Source organism: Gorilla gorilla, chromosome 1 (genome assembly GCF_029281585.2).
Source record: "Gorilla gorilla gorilla isolate KB3781 chromosome 1, NHGRI_mGorGor1-v2.1_pri, whole genome shotgun sequence".
NCBI lineage: Eukaryota > Metazoa > Chordata > Mammalia > Primates > Hominidae > Gorilla > Gorilla gorilla.
Window position 1 is genome coordinate 49,154,936 of NC_073224.2, and position 26,780 is coordinate 49,181,715.

The 26,780-nt window shown below is 37.4% G+C and overlaps 1 protein-coding gene across 1 annotated transcript in view; it reads right to left on the reverse strand.

The window, feature by feature from the left end:
* Positions 1 to 26,780, reverse strand: part of CR1 (complement C3b/C4b receptor 1 (Knops blood group)) — a 125,118-nt gene that overhangs the window by 19,033 nt on the left and 79,305 nt on the right. The window contains exons 28-35 of the mRNA XM_031014458.3: positions 13,499 to 13,584; positions 11,145 to 11,543; positions 8,981 to 9,157; positions 8,793 to 8,895; positions 6,343 to 6,428; positions 4,034 to 4,261; positions 2,655 to 2,831; positions 831 to 1,016 (exon numbers count right to left, since the gene is read on the reverse strand). Of these exons, the coding sequence (XP_030870318.3) occupies positions 831 to 1,016; positions 2,655 to 2,831; positions 4,034 to 4,261; positions 6,343 to 6,428; positions 8,793 to 8,895; positions 8,981 to 9,157; positions 11,145 to 11,543; positions 13,499 to 13,584 (1,442 nt within the window). The remainder of the gene's footprint in view (positions 1 to 830; positions 1,017 to 2,654; positions 2,832 to 4,033; positions 4,262 to 6,342; positions 6,429 to 8,792; positions 8,896 to 8,980; positions 9,158 to 11,144; positions 11,544 to 13,498; positions 13,585 to 26,780) is intronic.

Consider the following 26,780-nt stretch of genomic DNA (forward strand, 5'->3'; position numbering starts at 1 on the left):
TCTAACATTTGATGTGGTTGGTTCTCCAATGACCTGAATTTTCTGTCAGTCCCAGCCAGATCTTCAGAATACTCTAAAAGCATTTAGTAAGTTATCCAGTGAGATTTTTGCCAAAAAAGCAAATATAATTTGATATTAAGGGAGTGTCAAGCTGATAATTTAGAAATATTATCTGTGAGTCATATTAGCATATTTACAGGATTAATTGTAAAACTGGATCTTGAACAATCTTGGTGTAGAACCATGTATTAGGAGAGTCATAAGAGATGGGGAGAAGGGAAAGTGTAGCACTAACTTGGATTAAGAAAGGCTGTTCATTATTAACTTTGCTCATCTGCTCCATGATGTGGGTAGTTTTCTATCTTACATTACGTTCCAGTTGCCAGCAGAGGGCTACTCTTCTACAGAGCTCAATGATACGTAATTTCTAAATCTGCTCTATCCAGCTGTGCTAGCTTAAAATCCTGTCCCCTCCAGTGGTGAGGGAGACAGGCCAGCTGCTCTCTGCAGCTTGGAAGGTGCTCCCTAATTCATGCTGAAAACATTTCTTGTAAGGCTCATAGGCTGTAAATAAATCATTACCGTGTGGCTCATGCAACCACAAAGTGATATAGACAAAAAAGGTGCAGAGCTGAAGTGAGAAGTATGAGAAGAGGAAGTCTGGCCTTACTCTCACTATGGGAGTTTTGGAATAGGTGGATGCTCATATTGTACTCTATAGCTCATAGCATATGCCATAAACATCACACTACACTTGATGCCAATATGGATGAATGAATGAGCAATAACCATGACCGGGAAGGTCCCACATTCCTTGCACTTGCACTTACGAGAGGTACATTTGGCCAGAGGAGGGTCCCATCTGTCATCCGCCTGGCACTGGCTCCAGGGACTGCCTTCCAGAGTATACCCATCTTCACACTTCAAAGTCACATAATCTCCATAGTGATATACTTTTTTCATTTCTAACTCCTTCGAGATTCCATTCATAAACAGTGGGAAGCTACAATTTACTTCTGAAATTAGACAAATCAGAAGGAAATTGATATTTTATTGTTGATTGTCCGTTTTAACTGCGAGAATAGGAGAAAATAGCCAAAACCTATTTTGCCCTTGGCTAAGAGGAAGCATGTTTTTAAACATGTTACTAATCTTCCTCCTCCAAAAACCTTATGATTTAACATTTTCTGACTCCCATTTCTTAATGTAAAGTAACAGAATATGGAATGTACTGTGCATTCACTTTTGATTAACAGCTCTGCAACTGGAAAGCTGTGGAAAGATTAGGAATTAGGCTAACGGTGATCTAGCCCTGGAGCCACTTGGGTCACGCTGTAAGGAAACAGGAGTACCATGTTAATTCTGTCTGGCTTCACAACAAATACTGTCACTCTGCTCTTTATTAAATACACAATTCTGGCCAATTTCTGCACATAGAACAAAGAAGTTAGTAAATCATGATTGTGAATTTAAAATTTATCTTTCTTTTTCTTTTTCTTTCTTTTTCTTTTTTTTTTTTTTTTTTTTTGAGTCTCACTCTGTCACCCAGGCAGGAGTGCAGTGGCGCGATCTGGGCTCACAGCAACCTCCACCTCCTGGGTTCAAGCAATTCTCCTGCTTCAGCCTCCCGGGTAGGTGGGATGACAGGCATGTACCACCATGCCTGATTAATTTTTGTATTTTTGGTAGAGACGAGGTTTCACCATGTTGGCCAGGCTGGTCTCGAACTCCTGACCTGAGGTGATCTGCCCACCTTGGCCTCCCAAAGTGCTGGGATTACAGGCCTGAGCCACCATGCCCAGCCTGAATTTAATACATCTTTCTAATTAATTTACTTTATTTCCTTTTTTTTTTTTTTTTTTTTTGAGACGGAGTCTTGCTCTGTTGCCAGGCTGGAGTGCAGTGGCGTGATCTCAGCTCACTGCAACCTCTGCCTCTGGGTTCAAGTGATTCTCATGCCTCAGCCTCACGAGTAGCTGGGACTATAGGCGTGCACCACCACCCAGCTAATTTTTGTATTTTTAGTAGAAACTGGGTTTCACCATGTTGGCCAGGATGGTCTCGATCTCTTGACATGATCTTCCCGCCTCAGCCTCCCAAAGTGCTGGGATTACAGGTGTGAGCCACCGCACCCAGACTACTTTATTTTGTTTAACTTATCCTTTGTTTTACTTTCTTTTTCTGCCCAGCCATCAGTACATCCTTCATCTTCAAGCACAGACTTCTTTTCAGTTGTAATAGTCTCATAATTAAGCCTACAATATTTTTTTCCTAGATACAAACCAAGAAGGCAAAGTGGTATTTCTTGAAGTGTCGTCTGTGGTCTTCCTGCATCAGAGCATTCTGATGAGTTTGTTAAAAATAGACTTTTGACCCCACTTTAGAACAGAATCAGAGGCCATGGAATGGAGTTTGAGAATCTTTTTAACAAGGTGATTTTGTTAATGCTCTGGATGGAGAAGCACTGCTGTCGACCATGCAAAGAGGACAGTTAATAAGATGAAATAAATTTTATGTAAATGAAAAGAAAGCGGTTGCCGAGAAGAAAAAAAATTATCCCTTTCATTAAGCTTATTTCAATGTCTCTCAGCCTTACAAGCCTCATGCATTCCATACAACCCAGCAAGAATAAGGAATACCAAGAAATAAGTCACCTTTGCAATAATGATCCAATTGGCTCCAGATTCCCTGGTCTGTACAGAAAATGAAGCCCTTTCCCACTAACAGGTAGCCGGGGTCACAAATGTAGCTGATTGTCATCCCAGGAAGATATAGAGATACATGTCCTCCAATGTAATGCCCGTTTTGGATCTTGGGTGGATGTGGGCAGGCTAAGAACAAGTTCCCACACAAACACAAGAAAAGACACTCAGTTAAACATAGACATATGAATACATGAACACATCCAATATCTCTGGCTATTAGAGGTACATGAAGACCTCAACCAGCCAGGTCATAAGCCACTCCCTCCTATTTGATCAGTGAAAGACAGGTTCTCTAAACCTAGACCTCTTGACATTTAAACACTATCCTCTACAGTCTCTAACTTCAAACTAGATCAGATGGGGGAGTACCACAGGGATCGACAAGCTACCGATTCAGTGCTGTTCTGTCCTTACTGGAAGATGGAGCTGGTGTGGGCAGTCACAGCCACACATGTGCCTATAGTTGTCAGGTACTGTCGTTTAAAGCCAGTCTAATATATCAAAGGAATGAGCTATGGAGGCTAAAAGTACAATCTCTCTTTATATATATATATATATATATATACACACACACACACACACACTCACATATACACATATATATACACATATATACACACATACATATATATATATATATATATATACTTTAAGTTCTAGGGTACATAGGCCCAATGTGCAGGTTTGATACATAGGTATACATGTGCCATATTGGTTTGCTGCATCCATTAGGCTAAGAGTACAATTTTAAACTCTGCTTCTCCAGGGCCTCCTGAGTTCCCTTTGTTAATGTTGAGGTGAAGGACCAAACAAACATAGTCAGTGGCTTGAACAAACCCTTGGAAACAACATAAAAAGTATAAATCCCTACATCTGAGTTTCTCAAATTACTTTTATAGTGTTATCAGTTCTGAAGTAAATTACATCATCAATGTGTACTTTTTGCACAGCACATCCATCTCTCCAGGATAAAGATAACTCATAGTAGCAGAGGTGGAATAAAAGAGTATTTTCTTTAGCATTTGTTTTCAGTACTTTGAAAATATTCTCTACAAAATCTGGACCTCACCAATTCTCTTCACTGTCCACCCCCTTCTCTCCTTACCATCCCACACTTTTCACCCCATAGGAAGGACCATCAGAATACCAACAATTGAGACAGCGTGCCTATCTAGAACCCATTTGTCATTCACTTGGGAGGTAGTTCTGTCTCTGACAGTTACAGCAAAGCCATTTTCACAAGCAAAAATGACTGTCACTATAGAAATATGGAGGTTCTTACCTAGATATTCTGAACCCATTTAGGATATGTGGAAGCAGGTACTAACCAGCAGGAACAGAAAGTTCACAGTGAGGGGCAGGGCTGCTCCAAACCCCATTCCCTTGAGGGTCACTTGTGCAGCGGATGGAGCTCTCCCCAATGAGGTTGAAGGTCATCCCTCTGTCTGGGTGGGTGTCGCATGCGTAAGATATTTCTTTTCCATAGGGAATATCTCCAAAGGGAGTTCCTGTGTGTCTCCCATTAAGGATAGCTGGAGGATCTGGACAAAAGATTTCTAGAAAGAAAACAAGAGCTTTAAGTTCTATTAGAGTTTCACTTAAGATGACTGAAACAATAGTGACCTGTGACTGTGCATTTAGAAAGAATATAACTTTTAGAAAGAATATAACTAAGGTAGATGGAATTTAAATCTGTAAGGCTTTTGTTGAGAGGCAACTAACTGAAGTGAGACCTAAATTACAGTTTATTGCAAAAGCCCAAAGACAGTGTTCCTGGACCACCCAGGTACCTATGTTCATAATGAATTTGGAAAGTAATTGTTTTCATTTTTTTTAAAAACACCCATTTGATTGTCTACTTTAACTCAGGCATAGTAAGATTCCTGGGTTGACAATGAGGTTCAAGACAGACAAAGTTTTGGTCATCAGAGACCATAAGTTTCAAGGAAATCTATGAACTTTAATAAACATGAACTATCATCTTTAGCAATGTAAATGTTTCTTGGTGATTCAAGACCATTACCATCAGGACCAATACCAAATTTCCAGTGGTGTCATCAGACACCAGTAAGGCTGTTTTTACTCAGATTAAATGGTGCCAAAGAGCCTTTTTTGATTTCTTCCAATTATTAGCCACCATTTCTTCCTCCTTTTAGTCTGCTTAGAAAAGTTCCTTCCCTAAAAGCAATTGATGCTTCTAGTTTGATATGAATTTAGGAAGAGATACCCAAGTTTATCAGAATTATGTGTATATAAAAGACCTAGTACATCAAACAATGATTGACTTCTCATGCTTGAATTTTACCTGTTCGTGTTTTCCTAAGTTTATTTATATATTTATTTTCAGCTCTATGTGTCTCTGTAAGGTTGAGTTTGTTGAATACTTGAGTTTCCTCAGGTATTGAATGTTCTTCACCATAATACTCACCATAAGGTATCCAAATTGATTTCTGTAAGTTATTTTAACACAATACAAATTAAAATAAACATTTTCTAATAATCAGGAAAACAAGGTTTCAAAAATTCTTGCCTTGCTTTAGTAGACAGAATAGAATCAATCAGTAATGTCTTGGTATGTCAAACATGTACTTTTATCTAAGAGTTTCTGAATTTTTTCTGAATTTTGGCATATTATTTAAACGGATGGTTTGGAAACTTAGGACACCTCATCATTTCAGACACTGATTCATCATCCCAGCTCCTTCCACCGTACTAATTTATCATATAACTCTGTTTTATTTTCTCCATAACATCCCTATTTAACTACCACTTTATATATTATAATTTTTAGAATTTTGTTTACTTATTTATTTCCTTGTTCATAGTCTGTTTCCCAACAAGAAAATACATCCCAGGAAAGTAGGGTGGTGTCTTCACTATTCATTAACTATTAATTGCTTTTTCTACACATGGAAAGTCCTGGCACATGGGAAGCCCTATGTCATTAAATACTGCAGGCTAAAAAACAAGCTGACTAAATTGTTTATGATATGCGAGGGGATAAAAGAACATAAAAATTTGGCTGGGCATGGTGGCTCGCACTTGTAATCCTAACACTTTTGGAGGCCAAGGTGGGAGGATAGCTTGAGCCCAGGAGTTTGAGACCAGCTGGGGCAATATGGCGAGATTCTATCTCTACAAAAAGTACAAAAATTAGCCAGGTGTGGTGGCATGCACCTGTAGTCCCAACTACTGGGAGGCTGAGGTGTGAGGGTCATTTGAGCCCAGGAGGTTGAGGCTGCAGTGAGCTGTGATTGCACCACTCCACTGTGTCCTGGGTGACAGTGTCTCAAAAAATAAAAATAAAAATAAAAATTTAAGAAAGATTCCTCCTTGATAAGAAAACTAAAAATAAATGACTGACTAAAATGTGCTGCACCTTTATGTCATGTAGTTTCTTGCCACACATTCCCCACAAAATTAAACAGTCATTAAACTAAGTGATTTGCAGATTAGTAACAAAAACATGTCAGAGAAGACCTACAAGACCCTTCTTGAAGTTCTTCCAACAAAGAAGTATTTTTATCCATAATTTAGTTAAGTAAAGATCTAGACAACAGGTGATGCCATGCGGAAAAACATGCTGGAAAACGAAAATAAGGAGAGCTATCCAAACTACATAGCTCTTTCTACTCACGTTCACACACTGGAACACTGCTATTCCAAAGGGCTTTCATTCCAGCCAAGACACAATGACTAGCAGACCTGCCTTTTAATCGGAACCTAAAGAAAAAAAAAAGTGGTAGCAAATGTGTGAGCAATTCCCATCTCTCCCTTGATTTCTTCGCTAATAGATGCTCAGCTTCCTCACTACCATTTCCTCCTTGACTATCATTTAGGTCTTAGGTTCAGGCCCAGCTAAAAGTCTTAGTTCATTAGGGATCTGAATTGTTCAGTAGCTGGCAGAAACTCAACGGCCAATTTATTCTAAAGAACCATGGTACCCTGTGACTGGCAAAGCAATTAGAGCTGATGTGCATAATTGCCATATAAACTTCATAGCCCAGCATCACCTACAGAAGGCATGAACACAGAACCATACTTCTCCATGGGCACAAGAGCCATAACCTTCAGGTGTCATCTTTCACTGATGGCTCTCTGACATCCCACTTATTCTCATTAGTGGGTCATGAGGCAGAACAGCTCTCGATTTGGTAAGCAAAGCCAGGAACATCTAGAAAGAGAACGGGCACTGTTCTTCTTGCCACTACAACTGTAACAGGCCAGAGGAGGCTCACAGAAGCATGCTGAACCACGTGCTCTAAGAAAAAAAGAAGGGAGGGGGGAAGAGTCTTTGCACCCCAAAATGCCCAACTTATTGAATCCTGCTTGCCTTCTGAAATCTGAAATCATTCTGAAATTGGAAATCATTATTAGGTGGTGGACTTTGTAAATGCCAAAGATTCCGTGAAAATCATTAAAAATAACTGCTTAATTGCCCAATCTAGTTATCCCTCCAGACTCATAGTGCACACCACCAAGAGTAATGGATACACATAAACAACTAATAATACCACTTGAAACTGATAGAAGCAGGAGGCAGACAAATCCTAGGCAGATGGGGCAGATCCTGGTGAAACCCGACCTTCAAGCTGAAGACAGTTTAAAGCCTAGCTACAAGTTCCAGGTAAATCCATGGACTGGCTTGAGAACCTCTCTTCCCATTTGGTGTGCTTTCCTCTGATTGATCCTCACTGTTCATTTAGTTTACATATACCTGAGCTTCCCTAATTGGTTTTTTACATTGTTGTGCCCACCTTTGAGTGGTGTCTTTGTTTTAGTCTTTTTTGCATAGTCACAAACCAATCAGCACAGGCTCCCCATTCTGTGTCCATAAAAGCCCCAGAACCAGCCACGCTGAGAGAGAGAATGACCCCCTGACTTCATCTGGGGTCCACCCTCATGTCTCATCTCCGCCGAGAAGCTGTTTCGTCACTCAGTAAAACTCTTCTCCACCCTCCTCACCCTTCTATTGTCAGCATAACCTTGTTCTTCTTGGATGCGGGACAACAACTCAGGACCCACCAAACGCAGGTACAAAGAAGCCTGTAACACTGTGGCCCTCTGCCCTCTGCTGTGGGAGGGCAGCTGTACCACGCGAAAGGAAGCAGCAGTAGATCAAGCCAGAGCTGGGCGACAGGAGATGCGGGGTGACAGGATTGACAGAGCTGTTAAGCACACTGCCATCTGTTGGGCTGCAGGCATTATCAAATGCTAAGAGCCATTAGTGTGCTGTAACACCTCCACTGGGCTTTGGGGTCATGGGCACCCCTGTTTGGGCACCACCACATTCCCTTCAGTGCAACATGCCTGGTCCAGCCGCCAGCACTGCTCAGAGCCCATTCCTGTGCAGGTGCTGGGAGTGGCCAGCTGGACCCCACACTCACTCACTCACACATCCCCTCCCACCAGGGGCTGAGTGTGCAGTCATGGTGGCCCCGGGGTCCCAGTCAGAGCACCAGCCAGACGCCACCCAGTGGGCCAAGTATCTGGGGTGTTTCCTGCGGTGAGCCTGGGCCCAAGCAAGGCCTGGGCAGGGGCATTGCTGGCCGGAAGTCACTGGCTGGCAAAGTGGCTGAGAAAAATCCTGCATTAAAAGAATTACACTGGCCATTCCTGACCTGAAGGTATATTATTGGGTTAAAACACACTTATCCATGCACTATTACAGATTCCGCTATTGATTGGTTTTAAGTTTCTTAAGACAACCTCTACCTTACTTCTTATGGGGCAAACAATTTTTGTCTTATTCATCATTTTTTTTCTAGCATACCTCTTATAAAATTATGTTCTTTTGCCTCCAAATAAATACGTACCCATTCATTTCAAGTTCCAACTGTGTATTCAAGATCAGTGACTGTATTTAGGTTTGTACCTGACATTGAGCTGTGTGTGCCATTTTCTCATTGCCTTCTGAAAGTGGTGCCACTTAGTCCCTACCCTTATTTCAAAACTACCCTTCCATAAATTAATCTCTCTGGGTACTTCTTATCTACTAGGTCAGCTCCTTTTTTTGGATTAACCCCTGAACTCAAAAGAGTCATTCTCCACACTCGGTCCTTGGTCTCAACCCTGGGTCACACTCACCCTTCATCGCAAACAAAGGACACCTTTGCCCCAAGCTGGAGATTAAGTGGAAACAGCACACGGCCATGAGGGAGTTGGCCCAGGAAGTCATCACAGGATTTCACTAGAAGAAAAAATAAAACAACAGGAGTAAGTCCTCCATGTGAGGGGGAAAACAGAGCAATCTGGAAGCCAGAGAGTCGAGGTACCTGTACATCTAGGGGCTTCGGGGCTCCAGTCTCCCTGGGGCGTGCAGTGCAGAGACGCAGCCCCTCTGAGGTCATAGCCGGGCTCACAGCTGTAGAACACTTCCTGCCCAGGTGAAAAGTTGTCCTGATGGCTTAGGGTATGCTCACCATGCAGGATTTCTGGAGGCGGCTGACACACTGTGGAAAGGACAGTTCCAGAGCACTTGTTAGATATGGGGCAATTTCCTTTGCTATATCTTATGCTTGCCAGAGGGCTTAAAAATCGTCATTGCAGAGTGCAGCTATTAAAAGAGAAGATTGGTAGTTCAGTAGCCACATCTCACTAACAAGGAAACTAAGGAAACCAAGCAGAACTGTGACTAGAATCAAAGTCTCTCCAACACCTTGTCTGTGTTTTTTCTACTGAAACATGTTCCAAAGACTATAAGGCAGCATATTCCTCTTGCTTTCAACTACTGGTTATGGAGCACAGAGTCGTGAGTGCGGGTGGCTTGGCCACTCTTCCACTTCCTACAGAGGCAGTCCCTCAAGCTCATGCGTAAGGCATCAGCAAGGAGTACTGTTGCCAAGGTCTCATCTAACAGACACCTTCACCTATTCTTCATTTTCCACACTCCCTGTCCCTCTTTCAGTCAGCACAGGGCTGAACTGTTAGCTTCCTTTCTGTCCCTGTGACCAGTCCTAATTCTTCCCACTCCATGTTTTAAGCCAGTCATTTCAGCTAAGAAAAGAGGAGGCATCAAGAACAAAATCGTGGGGATAGGGGGTGAGGGTAGGGAGGGGAGGTGGGGACAGTTAATGGGTACAAAAAAAAAAAAAGAAAGAATGAATAAGATGTAGTATTTGATAGCATGACAGGGTGACTATAGTTAGTAATAACTTAATTGTACATTTAAAAATGAAAGTGTAATTGGATTATTTGTAACACAAAGGATAAATGCTCAAGGGCATGGATACCTCATTCTCCATGATTATTTTACATTGCATGCCTGTATCAAAACATTTCATATACCCCATAAATATATACACCTACTATGTACCCACAAAAATTAAAGATTAATAAATTAAAAATAAACAAAAGGAACAACCCCCCCTCAAAGGAAAAAAAGCTACAGACTTTTTAGTGATAGAACATATTGCTTAGACCATATTTTAACCGAAATGTTGGCTGCCTCCATCCACAGGACAATTGGTGTGTTCTCAGGGCATCAGAATGCATTTGAAACTAGGCATGGTGGCTCAGGCCTGAAATCCCAGTACTTTGGGAGGCTGAGGCAGGAGGATTGCTTGAGGACGGGAGCTCAAGATCAGCCTGGGCAACATAGCAAGACTCTGTCTCTAAAAATAAATAAAAATTAGCCAGGTGTGGTAGTGAGCACCTGGAGCTCCAGCTACCTGTGAGACTGAGGCAGAGGTCTTACTTGAGCCCAGGAGTTAGAGGCTTCAGGGAACTATGATTGTACAACTGTACTCCAGCCTGGGCAACAGAGTGAGACCCTCTCTCAAACAAACATACAAACAAACAAACCATCAAAAAACCTCAAAGAATGAATTTGAGCCTCAATCTGAACAATATATAATTATATATCAAGTATATGTGTGTGTGTGTATATATATATATATATATATATATTTGTTTGGATTTGAGCAAAACACTTTTTCTGAGCTTCAGTCTTTTCAATTATAATGAGAAAAAGTTGAAGTCCAAGGCCTTTTTGATTTGATGCTCTCATTTTGGTCCTCATGGCTCACTTGCCTACTGCCCCACTCCAGGGATAGAGATATGATCATCACTATTACACATTATTGTTCATTATACATTCCACTGTATATTATGATTAAGCTCTGGAGTCAGAGCCTTGGAAAAGTTCTTTAATACCACTAAGACTCCGTTCTCTCAAAGTAAAATGGGGATACCAATAGTAGCTACTTCATATATTTGCTGTAAATGTTAAATTTAAAAATGCATCTAAAATATGTCTACTATAGATGAGAGAATAAGCCATTACTTTGAGACAATTATTAACAGAGATAACAGACAGTGAAGCTACTATTATGTTTATGCCAATTTCATAGTCCTTACACACTTCTTCCTTAATTTCAACAACTCCTATCATCTATACGTACCCTCACACCCAGCAAAGTCTTGATGGGTCACACTCACCCCTGGAGCAGTGTGGCAGCTTGGGCCCCCATCTGCCGTTGGTCTGGCACTGCACAGTGTGGGACCCTACCATGACAAACCCGGGCTGACATCTAAATCTGATGATCTCATTGAGGGAAAAGAAACTCCTATTTCCTGGTACTGTAATTGCATTTTCAACTTCTGGAGCTGTGCATTTATTAGTAGAAATACACCGAGGGGGAGGGCTGCTCCAAACACCAACTTGATCATCTTTGCTGGTGCAATATATTGACCGTTCTCCCACGAGCTCAAACAGCTGTTCTCCATCTGGTCCAGTGTGGCACTGGTAAGTTACCACTGTTCCATTGTGAAAAGATGTTCTGTTGTTGCTGTAGAAGTCTCCATTGGATATGGTTGGAGGTGGCTCACAAGATATGACTGAGAGAAGGAAGAGTGTGGTAAAACAGCTGATTTTTTAATAATGAATTATTTTACTATGAATTTAAATACCAAATGCAAATAATCCAATGATTTTCTAAATGGAATTACAATACTGTTATTTTCTTAAAATATTTGCTAATAATCACACATTTTTACCTAGTTGAAATTTAGGTGTGTATGGTATGGGTTCTGCTCATAATAAGTACTTCACAAAAAAATCCATGTTTTTTGGGGTTTATATATTTATAATTTTAAGTGGATAATACATGTGATTTTATCACAGATTGTTAAGGTACTTATCTACTGCTGGACTATTTTTTCCTATAGGTTATTAAAATAACCTCTTTGCAGTTTAAATATACCACTTCTGGCATTATTTATCAAGAAAAAGAGAGAAAAGGAAATACAAAAGATAGGGCATGAAAAATGAAATAATGGCAGATTTAAGGGCAATAAAATGATAAATGAATACTGTGTTCTATCATAAGATAATAATATTCACATATTGGCTAAGTGACTACACACATATACACACATACCCAGTATTGACTCAATTAAATGATCACTGACATATAAATGTAGAAGTGGAAATTTTTTTATGAAAGATAACCCCCCACAAAAGGTGCCATGCCTTGAAAACTTCATATAGTAAACTGATAATTCTTTGATAATTTGAATTATTTCATAGAATTTCAAGTTCTTGGCAGATATGGGAGGCACCTTGTATATATTCTCATTCATTTAATGTTTAAAAGTCAATGTTAATTTGGGGGGGAGGAATATTAGTGAATACAATGAACACATTCATTGTAGGAAATTTATAAAATATGGACAAAGAGAAAGAAGAAAGTGAAAATGGTTCAAAGATAACTATTTGTAACAATTTAATTATATCCTCTTAGATACATATGTGGATACATGCATATGTATGGATGGATATATTTTCTCTACTACCATATTGGGTGGCTGAATAATAATCAGTCATGTAGCTACATAGATGTACTCTTTCCACTTGGATGAGGCATCTCAACCTTTAATTCCTCCTGGTGCACTTTTTTACCTTTCTTAAAAACTGATAGCCATTAAAATACGCCTTATTTCTTCTACTAGCTATTTTCAAACAATGCTGAACATTTAGGTTGTGTAACATTTTCCACTATCACAAATATTATTGCATTGAGTATCTCTGGACCAAAATCATGGGACTATTTCATGATTATTTTCTTGGGCTAAATTCTGGGAAATGGAATTGTCAGTCAGAAGGTATTTACTTTACTTTTGTTTATATTGGTCATTAACTTTCTGGAAGTCTGTGCCTACTTTTGCTGCCATCAACTCTGTGTGCGATGCCGATTTCTTCACAGCTATAACACTTTGCCAATTTGCAATCATTCTTCCATGGTCTTAAAGTTTTGGAGATTCATTGAAAAATATCTTATGGGAAAAATGGAGGGTCAGCTAATCAAGAAGAAATACAACTGAAGACATGGGCCTAAAAGAATTGAAGGAGGATTAGAACTCAAAATGATCAGAGGCTTAGGAAAATTGCTAAGAACTGGAAGAAGAGTTCTTTTTATTATTTGGATTAGAATAACAAGAAAGTGAGTAGCCTACTTTGTGGAATTGTAACCTGATAGTAAGAGTTGGCAAAGACAGATCTAATTTTGTCCAACGCCTTTAAAATGTACTCATTAAGGACAACACTCTCTATACTGGAAATGTTTACTATTATAATAGGAAAGTAGGGTATTTTGCCTAGGTTCAAGCCCACAGTTTCAGATAAATCACCTTTTAAGATAAAGAAAAGCCAGGAAGACCATGAAGCATCTGACTCCTATTTTCAAATATCTGAGAGACTACTTTGTGCAAGAAGGATTCAATTTATTCTTTGTACTCCAGGGGCAAGTCAGGATCACACGGAGGAATTTGTGGAGAAAAGTATTTCAACTTACTCTCACAAATAGGTGCCTTCTTATCCCATGTGACATTATTGCCTGAGACGAGACAAGTAGTAGATGGGGAACCAATGAGTCGAAACCTAAAGCAAAGGATAGAAAATGGTTATACGCTGCACATATTTCCCATTTAACTCACCATTTAGAAAATAATAGCAGGTAGACATTAGACATTACAGGACAGATTACACCATGGCAGACCTCGGAAGGAAGAAACCCCATCTCCATCTGCAAATTAGTCCTTTCTTTTTGAGGACAAGCTTACATTTTGACCTCTCCAATTCATTTTTATTCCTAATCCCTCACAACTGAATGAGATATTTCCCTTTTGCTTTGCGGGACATTTTTGTACTTAAGTCTTTCAGAAACCTTGCAGTTATTTTATCCATGTGTACTTCCAGCAAGGAAATGACAAGCTCCTGGATTAAGCAGGGAAAATATCTTACTGAAATATTTAACACTATAGCACCTAGCTTAGAGACTTTCAAGTTTTGGGTGCTCAGATAGTCTCTTGTATAAAAGAAAGAACAAAGGATTTACCCAGAAGAGTCAGTAAATGAGAGCCAGAAGAGACAGCTAAACACCCCTACACTTGAAATGTAAAGGGCAGGGATACTCACCCACTTTGCCATAAAGCCATCCAGAGTAGGCCACAAAACGTAGAACATTTTGTCTTTTAAAAAATTTATTAGGTATCCATAATGTTACTGTGAGCAACGTCACAAAGAATGCTGAGCAAAGCTATTCATGTGTTCTGGTGTACAGCAGGCCTAAACTTGACCAAGTAAAAATTAAAGGGTAAAATGGAATGCCATATAATGATGAGGTAGTAACTGCAACAGTTAAGAACTTTTCCTCTTGATTATGTAAGAAATGTGATCAGGGCAGTAACCATTTGTAGCAAAGACTACTGGTGCCATCCCTAGTATCCACTTTCCTCTCCTTCATTAGTAATGGAACTCTCTATTTTTAACTGGGCCATTGGCCACCTGCAATAAAGGTTTCACTTCTCACCTTTCCTTACAGCCGGGCATAGCCATGTTACTAACTTCTGGCCAGAGGATGTAAGTGGAGTGTCTTGTGCAACTTCTGGAAAGTGTCTTTAAAGGAATTGGCCTTCCCTTCTTCCCTGTGTCCTCTATACTGGCTGGAGTTTAGACCATGAGATAAGATGGACTCTCATTTTGAAGAGGTCAGAGTAGCAAAGTGGAAGGAACCCAGGTTTCTGTGGATTATGGAGTCATCGTATAAACCCTGGATTGCCTACTTTCGTGATTTTTAACCTGAGACAGAAGTAATCTACTATCTATGTTTGAGATCCTGTTATTTTATTTCTTCTGTCTTTTACAGCTGGAAATCCTAACTGATATACCAGCTCTTCCCGAAACAGTGACAGAAAGCTAAAGGGAACTGTGTGACTATGGCAATGACCGTCAATGTTTTTGTAGACACAGTGAGTCTCTTTTACGTTTTAAGTAGTGATTGAATTTTACTTATTGCTAGCCTGTTTAGGCTATGGTATAAAATCTTTTCAAGTGTGCCAAGAAAAAAAATCTTAAAAATTGCTGCAAATAAACAAGTTGAGAACCACTGGAGAAAGGAAAGAAACGGATAATCCCATTATTACCTGTGTTTTCCTCTGCCTGTCTCCTATCATACATTTAAAAGTTGTCTAAGAGCACAGGATTATGGGGGTCCTCTGACTTTTGGCCTCCTAGAGGTTGTTTTAGAAGTGCTCGCTGTGACTAAGCTAGATTGTTGGAGCCAAAACGTGAAGAAGCTTCCAGCCTATGTATGGCTGAAAAAACACAGTGAATATTTTTTAAATTTGATTTTATTTTTATGAACAAATAATAATTGTATATATTTATAGGGTAAAATGTGGTGTTTTGATACATGTTTCTGTTGCAAATGATTAAATTAAGCTAATTAACATGTCCGTCACCTCACATATTTGTTTTGTGTGTGTGTGTGTGTGTGTGTGTGCATGTGTGGTGAGAATATTTAAAATCTACTCTTCTAGCAATTTTTTTCCTTTTCTTTTTCTTTTCTTTCTTTCTTTTTTTTTTTTTTTTTTTTTTGACAGGGTCTGGATCTATCACCCAGGCTGGAGTGCAGGGATGTGATCTTGGCTTACTGCAACCTCTGCCTCCCAGGTTCAAACCATTCTCCCACCTTAGCCTCCCGAGTAGCTGGGACTACAGGTATGCGCTGCCATGCCTGGCTAATTTTTGTATTTATTGGTAGAGACAGGGTTTTGCCATTTTGCCCAGCCTAGTTTCTAACTTCTAGGCTTAAGCAATTCGTATGCCTCAGCCTCCCAAAGAGCTATAGGCATGAGACACTGTGCCCGGCCAGCAATTTTGAAATACACATTATTATTAACTATAGTCACCATGCTGTGGAATAGATCTCTGAAACTTACTCCTCCTGTCTAACTGAAACTCTGTGCCGTTTGACCAAATCTCAGCTCCCCACCTCTCAGTGCCTGGTAACCACCTTTCTACTCTCTGCTTCTATGAGTTCAACTGGTTTAGATTTCACATGGAAGTAAGATCATGTGGCATTAGTTTTTCTGTGCCTAGCTTATTTTGGAAGGTATTTTAAGGCACAAAAACAGAAGGGATGTTAAAATGCATTTAAAATGTAAAATAATTGAAATGATGCAGGAATAGAGACACAGATCCCTAGAGCAAAATGGGGGAAAGCCCAAGAAATAGATACAAGTTTTTGTAAGAAATTGGCAGTGATAAAGATGGCATTTCAAGACACGGAAAACTGAATTATTCATTGATAGGACAAATATCTGAAAAGCTAAGCTAGATCTCTGCCTCATGACATTCATCAAAGCAAAATCCGTGTGTATCAAAGATTAAACGTCAAAAATAAAACCATAAAAGAACTAGGTGATTTAGGCAAATGTGTTTCTGATTTGAGGCTTCTATAGACATACATTGAGGAAAAATTCTACTATGAACAAAACTGATAAAACTGAATAATTACAAATAAACCTTTCTACATACAAATTTGAAGACAAACCACAGAGGAAAAATAATAAAAACAACTCTTATACATCAATTATAAAAAGGCAAACACCCAAGTAGAAAAATGGTAAAGGATTATGAACAAATAATTTACAAAGGAAAAATGGAAGTAGTCAAATGAACATATGAAAAGTTTAGCTTCCTTATAAACATGATAAATACACTTTAAAATGCAAATAAAATGCCGTTTTTGCCCATTAGATTGGCAAATTGACAAAACCTAGTAGTAATATAAACTCAAAGAAAGAGTCACTGTTGTGACTCACTCCGTAGGTCATGGTCAAAGTTTAGTGGAGGGCACTTTGGCAATATGTACTGAAAGGCTTAAAATCGTGCATAGCCTTTCACTCAAATCTGCAAATCTTGTCTCTTGTGTAGATGTGAAGATCTGAATCCTTAAGCTGTCTTTGAAGTTAGTGAAGTCCTCATCTCATTTCTTTTCATGTGTGCAGGATCGTGCATTGCAGTGTTTTTGCTAACAGTTGAAATGCGAAACCACTTTAATTCCAGACATTAAGGACTTTGTTAGGTAGGTTATGGACTATCCAAGTAATAACCAATATGCAACCACTAAAAATGGTGTTGTAGAGTAATATATAATAATTAGAATAATTATACAATATAGTTCGTAAGTATTAAAGAGGGCTATAAAACCATGTACAGTGTAGTCGTTTGGTTTAAAATATATCTATATATAAAGATTTAAAGCTGTTAAAATTTTACTCATCCTTTCAGGAAAGGAAGTGCATTTGTTTGAGAAACTACTTGGAGAAAAAGTGGGGACTACATGCAGACAGAACAATTCTGTTAAGTACAGAAGTAAGATATTTATTATTCCAGACAGGGAGTCCTAGGGAAAGAGCCTAGGCTTCAATAAAAGAATTTTACAGACGTGGGACATTAGGTCAGGAAAAATTACAACATAATTACACTACAACATATTTGTGCCTTAAAATATCTTCCAAAATAAGCTAGGGACAGAAGAACTAATACCGCATGATCTTTCTTACATGTGAAATCTAAAATAGTTGAACTCGTAGAAGTAGAGAGTAGAAAGGTGGTTACCAGACACTGAGAGGTGGGTATCAAACTCACCTCTGATCTGGTATCAAACACCCTTCTTGTTATTATCTCAGAATATTCTGTTGGTGGGTCTCATGACATTTACAGACATCTTGTCAAATTAAAAAAAAGAATGTCATTGAAACTGATAGGAATTACATTAAATTTGCATACTAATTCAGGGATAATTAACATCACCACAACATTAAATCTTTTAAATAAAATATTATATCTTCCATTTCTTCAAGTATTTTTCTATGTCCCCCTCTTCTAAATCTTCTGCTTATAAGTCCTATATATTTCTTGTTAAATTTCTTTCTAGATGATTTTGTTTTTGTTGTGAATGGTATTTTTCCTTCTTATATTCTATTTGGTTGTTACCTATATAAAGAAAGTAATTAATTTGTAAGTATTTATTTTTTACTCGATATCTCACTACCATTTCCTATTCTAATAACCTTTCAAATAATTCCTTCGGGTTTTCAGGTAAACAACCATCAGTTAATAATAAATTTGCCTTCTCTCTCTCTCTAGCTATATCTATATATATCTCTCTCTAAATACAGGGGGCTGTCATTTTACTGGTTTGAATTTCCACAACTACTTTGAATAATAGGAAGGATGCCGAGTGTTCTGTTCCTTTGAACTTTAATTATATTCAAGCATGTTTTTAGATTTTAACCATTCATTGTGTTTTTTGGCATTAGAGAGTATATTTATATGACATTTAAGAAAAGTTATACCCTTTAATATTGTAAGTTTGTGGATTTCCTAATTTGGAACCATTTCTGGAATAACCTTACTTGTTCCCCTTGCATAATTCTTTTAATATTGGTTTTATTTAATAGTCAATTTAAGATTTTTAGTATTTATATTAGCAAATGAGCCAGAGATATATTTTATTTTATTTTCATTTGTAATCTTTGGCAAACTTTAATTATGGCTATAATTTTATTTCTATGTTCCATAACAGTTTAAATAATATTAATACTTGGATTATCTATTTCTTGAAGTTAAAAAAGAGTTACAAAACTCGGCCATTGTCTTTTTTTAAAGGTGCTTCTTTGTGGTGGTTTTAAATATGTCCAAAAATTATTTTATACATGTCCCTTCAAGTGATGGAGCCCAATTCCTCTCTTTTTGAATGTGGGCTGTGCTTTGTGACTTGATTCTAATGATTAGAATAAAGTGGAAATGATATAGTGTGCAACTTCAGAGGCTAATCACAAAAAGCACTGCAATGTTTTCTTCTCTTTTTGAGATGCTCATTCTGGGAGAGGCCAGCTGTCCTTTGGAGAAGCCCATGTAGTGAGGAGCTGAAGTGTCCTGCAGTCCAAGTCAAGAACAAAAGATACCACCAAGAGATTAAAAAGACAACCCACAGAATGATAGAAAATATGTGAAAACCCTATCTGATAAGGATTTAATACTTAGAACATATAAAAGACTCCTGTAACTCAAATAACAATGAAACAAACAATCCAATTACGAAGTGGACAAAGGAGGAGAATAGACATTTTTCCAAAAAAGACATACAAATGGCCAATAAACACAAAAAAAGATGCTCCACATCATTAGTCATTAGGAAAATGTAAATCAAACTGACTTCAGCCCCTTTTAAGGTGGTATAATAATAATTTTTTTAAACTAGAAAAATGACAAGTGTTGGTGAGGATGTAGAGAAATTGGAACATTTGTGCATTGCTGATGGGGATGTAAAATGGTACAGCAGCTGTGGAAAATAGTCTGGCAATTCTTTGAAAAGTTAAACAGAATTACCATATCCCCCAGGAATTCCACTTCTGGGTATATACCTAAAAGAACTGAAAATATGGACTCAAAGAGACATGGGTTTATCAGCAATTCTGCCTATTTTAAACTACACCTGGTAAATTGTATTTTTCTTCTGACATGGTACATTTCATGGATAGTTTTAATTTTATTAGAATAGAGAAGATATAATATTTTTATCAAGTATTAAATCTCTTCAATATCAACAGGCTTATGTCTTCTTTCTCATTCTTGTATAATTGTAGAATTGTTATTTTGTGAAATGACAATTGACCCAGTCTGTTTGTTTTATAATTGGTCACTTTAAAGAATCTGCTTTTAGATTTCTTTATAATTTCTATGATTTTTTCTTTGTTCATTACTTTATTAATTCCTTACTCCAGTAGCCTTTTATATATGTTTTTAATAATCTAAAAATTGTTAAGAAATGTTTTGTTCATTTATTTGAATTTTTTCCTGTCAAGTAACAAAAAGGATTGAAAAATTTCTCTGAGGACAGTTTTGGCATCAGCACCCCAGAAATTTTTTATGAGTAATATATGTTTCAGCATTCCTAATTAAGAAGATAAATAATGTAAGGCTTACCATTACAGGTTGTTGAAGCTGACTGGCGATATTCTAATTCTAACCTCAACCTGTCATATGAATTTGGACAAATTAGTTAACCTGTCTGTCTCAGTTTTCTCTTCTATACAATGAGGGATATGCATGATATCCATTTCAAAGGGTCTTTTAAAGACTAAGTAAATCAATTCAAGTAAAGGACTTAGAAGAATGCTTGAGGCACATGCACTCGAGGATCATTAGCGATTGTTATTCTCCAGGTAATCTGCAATGGCTGTTTTTAAATTTCTCTTTGATCAAGATCTAAGGTACTACGTTTTCTAAAACTTTGAATTTTTAATGTATTATTTGCTTATTAATTCCTAGTTTTTGGTGTATTGCGATGAGAAAATATACCCATTTTGATTTCTTCTATGTGCAAATTTATTGAGGTATACTCTGTGGAGTTATATCAACTTTTATAAATGGTTTTTATAACTGTGATAAAGGTTTCAAAGTTGAACACACAAGAATCAAAGCAGCCTTATTCCTCAACATGATTATTTGTTCACTTATTTGCCCATTCTGAAGTTTTCAACTATTATTATTTTGCCAATTTGTATTTTTATTTATTTTAGAAAATTCTCTGACTTTGCATAATGACAAGAATTGAAGAAAAATAATGCTCTCAATCCCTTCATCTAACCAGAGATTGTCACCCTATGGCTCACAGGCCAAATTTATTCTATAGCACGTATTTGTAAATGAAGTTTTATCAAAATACAATCACACATTCATTTGTCTAGGGCTATTTTTCCACTGCAATGGCAGAACTGAGTAATTGCAATAGAGATTGCATGGTCTGCAAAATTGAAAATTTTGCTATCTGGCTCTTGACAAAAAATTTTGCCGTCTCTTGCTCAAAACAATCTATGTTTCATTTGTCCAGGTTAACATCTACTCCTTAGTTATATGCTTAAGTTGCACTTGTTTTCAGAAATTTAACAACGTAATTGTATAACCTATATATTCACTTAGTATACCATGTATATTTTGTCACTCCCACCTCCATCTCAGGTGGTCCTGATTTTTCCAAACCCAATCAGACACACATATGTGTATAGGATATCTCCTCCAAATTTGTCATTATTTTTCCAAACTGAGAACAAACTCTATATGCTTTTCTGCAAATTATTTTTTTCTGTTGACATCACAACATGGTCACCCATTCAAATCACTAAACAGAGATCTAATTAAGTCTTCTTGATTGCTGCAAAATAGTTCATAGTAGACGTCTTATGATTTATTCAACCTACTGCTAATAGAAGGATGTCAAGGTTATTTGCTCTTTTTGCTTATATAAACAATACTGCAATAAAGAACCTATTGTAATTAATACTCCTTTTCCTGGGAGTGGGATTAGTAGCTAAGAAGATATCTATGCTTTCATTGTTTGTGGATAGTGTAAGTTTTTTTTTGAAAGCTGCAGCAATTCACATTCCAATGAACCACTATGAGAGGGCTCCTTTTCCTCAAATTCCTATTTACCTCTACTTCCCTCTTTTAAACTTTTATTAATGTGACTGTGAAAACATGACATATTGCTGCTTTAATTTGCATTTCCCCAAACCAAAGTGAAGTTGAGCTTTTTTGCTTAAATATTTATTTTAGCAATTTTTAAGGCCATTTTTATGTTTCCTTTTGTGAATTGCCTGTGCATATTCTTTCCTCATTTTTATATCGGGTTGTCTATTGCTTATCTACTGTTGTGTGCTCTTAACTTTCTCTTGGTTTCACCTAATACAAATTTCCCTGCAGTCTATTTTCTGTTAACATACGGCATATTTTTGCATACTAGAATTTTAATTCTCCCGTATGTCACTCTGTTGATACATAGATCTAATGGCCGATCTGGTTGGGATGGTGACCATCCTCTTTCTCCCTGAGCACTCCTTTCCTGGCCAGCCAGATGATCCAAGTTAATGCTGGCTAACTCCAAGATGCTGTGTGTTTGGTCAGAGAAGACCTCCTTTCCAGTGGTGGGAGACAGTTCTTTAGGTAAGAGTACATGTGTTACAGAGCTCTGTCTTTGAAAGAGCTGAATGAGCTCTTCTATATATCAGTATTTGTTTTATGTATTTCAATACGTTAGTTAGCGCTCTCTTGTTCAAAAGTTCTTGTCTTCAGGCCAGGCGTGGTGGCTCCCACCTGTAATCCCAGCACTTTGGGAGGCTGAGGCAGGCAGATCACGAGGTCAAGAGATCAAGACCATCCTGGCCAACATGGTGAAACCCTGTCTCTACTATAAATACAAAAATGAGCTCAGCGTGGTGGCGCACGCCTGTAGTCCCAGCTACTCAGCAGGCTGAGGCAGGATAATGGCTTGAACCCTGGAGGCGGAGGTTGCAGTGAACCGAGATGGTGCCACTGCACTCCAGCCTGGTGACAGAGGGAGACTCCATCTCAAAAAAAAAAAAAAAAAAAAAAAAAGTTCTTGTCTTTATTGTGCACTGGACCAAGTATCAATATCTTAAACAAAATTTTTAAATCTTATTTGATATGTTTTAAATTCTTATTTTTCTTATACTGTTATCTGTTTTTTCTTTCCTAATATCACATGATATATTTTAAAATTTTTTTGTCTTTCTTATTGTTTTAAAAGAGATACAACATAAAATTTGCCATTAAAACCATTTTAAGGGTATAATTCAGTGGCATCAATGACATTCACAACATTATACAACCATTATCACTGCTTAGTTCCAAAAATTTTCACCATCCCAATGAGAAACTGGATGTATTGAGCTGTAACTCCCTATTCTCCCCTTCCACTGGTTATCTCTAATCTATTTTTGGTCCAATAAATTTTCTTATTTTTGGCACCTCATAAAAGTGGGATACAGTATTTATCCTTTTGTGTCTGGCTCATTTCACTTAGCATAATATTTTTAAAATTTATGCATCTTGTAGCATGTATCAGAACTCTATTCCTCTGTATAGCTGAAGAATATTCCATGGAATGGATAAGCTCCATTTCATTTATCCATTCCTCTGCTCGTAGATACTTGGGTTGTTTCTACCTTTTGGCTATTTTGAACAAAGCTGCTACGGACATTGGTATTTGAGCATCTGCTTCAGTCCTTGTTTTCAATTTCTTTAGGTATATGCCTAGGAGCAGAATTGCTGGTTATATGGTAATTCTATGTTTAACTTTTTCAGGAATCACCAAACTGTTTTCCACAGTGCTACACCATTTTACATTTCCACCAGCAATGTATAAGCGTTCTAATTTCTCCACATCCTCGCCAACACCTTTTATTTCCTGTTTTTTAAAAATATTATAACCATCCTAATACAAAACATCCTAGTACAAAGTCAGGTTGACTTGCACTTCCCTGATGACTAATGATGTTGAACATCTTTTGATGTGTTTATTGGGCATTTGTATATTTCCCTTGGAGACATGTCTATCACATCATTTGCTCATTTTCAGTTACTGAGTTTTCAGTGCACAGGTCTTGTGCCTCCTTGATTAAATTGATTCCTAAGTATTTTATTCTTTTTGATGCTACTGTAAATAGGATTCTGACCATATTTAGAAGGCTTTGTCTTTCAAAAGGGGGGATTGGAATCATTCACATTTACTATTATAACTGATGAGTTTGATCTTATAGTGTTCTTTCCTTTTTATTTATTTAACAATTCTAAGGGTTGGAACTCAGCACTGTACAAAACAAACTCCATTCTTGCTCTGCTAAATGGAGTTTGTTTTTTTTGTAATACATAGTATTATATTTTGTAATATAAAATATGTTATATTTAAATATTGTATATCATGTAAATAAAATTTATATCAATATTTTTATTGATATAAAATAATAGATTTTATCACTACAACTAGGAAGTTAGGAATGAAGAAAAACTATGATAAACTTATACTATGTAGGGGATACATATTCTTGATGTAAAAAATAAAGAGAAAATGGTACTTTACACCAGTATAAAATCAAAATATGTTAAAAATCAGATTTATATAATATTTTATATCAAATTTATATCATATTTATTATTTTTATAATATATATGAATTTTATGTTATATATTTTATATATATATATAATATATATACTTATGAAACCTTCCCCCTGTGCTTTGGACCGTACTTGCAATAGCCTTTTCCTGTCTTTGCTTGAACATCTTCAAGCCCTAGTTCTCAAACTTTTTTGGTCTCAAGAATTCTTTTCACTCTTAAACATTTTTGTTATTGTTATTGTTATTATTATTATTTTTTTTTGAGACAGAGTTTCGCTCTTGTTGCCCAGGCTGGAGTGCAGTGGTGCCATCTCGGCTCACCGCAACCTCCGCCTCCCGGGTTCAAGTGATTCTCCTGCCTCAGCCTCCTGAGTAGCTGGGATTACAGGCATGCGCCACCACACCTGGCTAATTTTGTATTTTTTAGTAGAGACAGGGTTTCTCCATGCTGGCCAGGCTGGTCTTGAACTCCCAACCTCAGGTGTTCTGCCCACCTCAGCCTCCCAAAGTGCTGGGATTACAGGCATGAGCCACAGCGCCCGGCCACTTTAAGAAGTATTAAGGACCTCAAAGTGATTTTACCAATGGAGCTTATATCTGTTAATATTATATTAGAAAGAAAAACTGAGGCATTAAAATACATTTATTAATTCACTTTAACGTAATAACACTGGTTTCCCAAAAAAGAGACAGAAAGCTTGCTAGCTCTTGTTTCTCTCACCCCTCTTTTGTTTTATGGACCAAGTGGTTTCGCCCTTCTGATTATCTTTTAAAATTTGATTATATATATATATATTTTATACTGGTGTGAAGTACCATTTTCTCTTTATTTTTTATGTCAAGAATATGTGTCCCTTACATATGATAAGTTTATGATGGTTTTTCTTACTTCATCTCTAACTTCCTAGCTGAAGTGATAAAATCTATTTTTTATATCAAGTTTCTCCTTCTTTTCATATTACATGAATTATCTTTCAAGAATTAGTCCTGCTTTGATATTTTGTTTTATTTCCATATTAAATAAAACAGTTTTAGTGACCCCATTTAACTAGTTTTGTGCCTCATTAATATTTCTTTGATACAACACCATTTGGAATTTTGATTTCTTCTTCAAAAAGAAGACTCCCACAGCTTTGTGGGAGTTTTTCTTTTTGTAGGCCGTATATCTAACTGGTGTATGTTTGGGATTCCTGCTTATTTAAGACGATGCATCTGTGCCTTGCAGATGAATGGCAGCTTGGCTGAGTACAGAAATTTTGTTGTACAATATTTCCTCTCAAACACTAACTTCTACTACTTAGTGTTACAGAATGGAAGCTTGGTGCTAATATGAATTTCTTCTTTTTTGTTTATTTCTGGAGAGTGGCAGTATTTTTTTATATTTGGATGGCATAATTTTCTTCCATGTAGGGCCGGGGCCCATTGTTGTTAATCTTGATTTGTTTAGTAAGCCTTCAAGGATTAACTTAGTATTTTTCTTTATAGCCTGAGAAATTGTCTTCCATTATGTGCTAATTAATGCTTCTATTCATTCTGCTTTCTTTTATTTTTTCTGGAATTTCTATATTATATCCCTGTGTGTTTGTGTGTAGTGTGTTTGTGTGTATATATGTGTCATTTCAAGTCTGGTCCTTGATGAATTCTGGAGAATTCAATCTTGTCTTCATTATCCCTTTGGTGTTTGTTTTTTTTTTTTTTTCCAGGGGTTGGGGGCAGCCTCCAATCTACCAGTCATCACTCCTTTTCAGACTCCCATGTGTTTCATTCAAATCTCAACTTTTCTGATATCAGATCATTAAATCTTATAAATGCCTCATATAGTTCCATCGATTCTATGTTACAAACACATATGAGAGATTTCTAAAGATTGTCCCCTGTTTATTGGAGGAAGCTGTTGTGCAGATGAATATTTCTCTGATCTCTTGGGTTGGTTTCTTTTATTTTCAATTTTTTTATCTTGCCTTAGATTTGGTGATATTTTGTTTTATTTACCATAGGGAAATCTATGTTCATTCACAATGGGAGGTGAGAAAAGGTTGGGCAAGAGGTTGTGTGAAAAGCAGTTTAAATCGTCCAGGCTCAGACAGTCAGAAAGGAGGAATACTGACTCACTCTAGTGATAGAATAGGCTGATGACAAGGGGCAGTTAGTTGTTGCAGTAAAATTTAATATATATCATGTTTTTCCTCTCTGAATTTGTCATGGCAACCAAAAATGAGTACACAGTCTTTTTTTTTTATTATCATACTTGAAATTCTGGGATACATGTGCAGGACGTGCAGGTTTGTTACATAGGTATACACATGCCATGGTGGTTTGCTGCACCATCAACCCATCATCTACATTAGCTATTTCTCCTAATGCTATCCCTCCCCTAGACTCCTACCCCCTGACAGGCCCCACTGTGTGATGTTCCCCTCGGTGTGTCCATGTGTTCTCATTGTTCAACTCCCACTTAGGAATGAGAACATGTGGCGGTTGGTTTTCTGTTCCTGTGTTAGTTTGCTGAGAATGATGGTTTCTAGCTTCATAAATGTCCCTGCAAAGGACATGAACTCATCCTTTTTTATGGCTGCATAGTATTCTATGGTGTATATGTGCCACATTTTCTTTATCCAGTCTATCATTGATGGGCATTTGGGTTGGTTCCAAGTCTTTGCTATTGTGAACAGTGCTGCAATAAACATAAATGTGCATGTGTCTTTATAGAAGGATGATTTATAATCCTTTGGGTATATACTCAGTAATGGGATTGCTGAGTCAAATGGTATTTCTGGTTCTAGATCCTTGAGGAATCACCACACTGT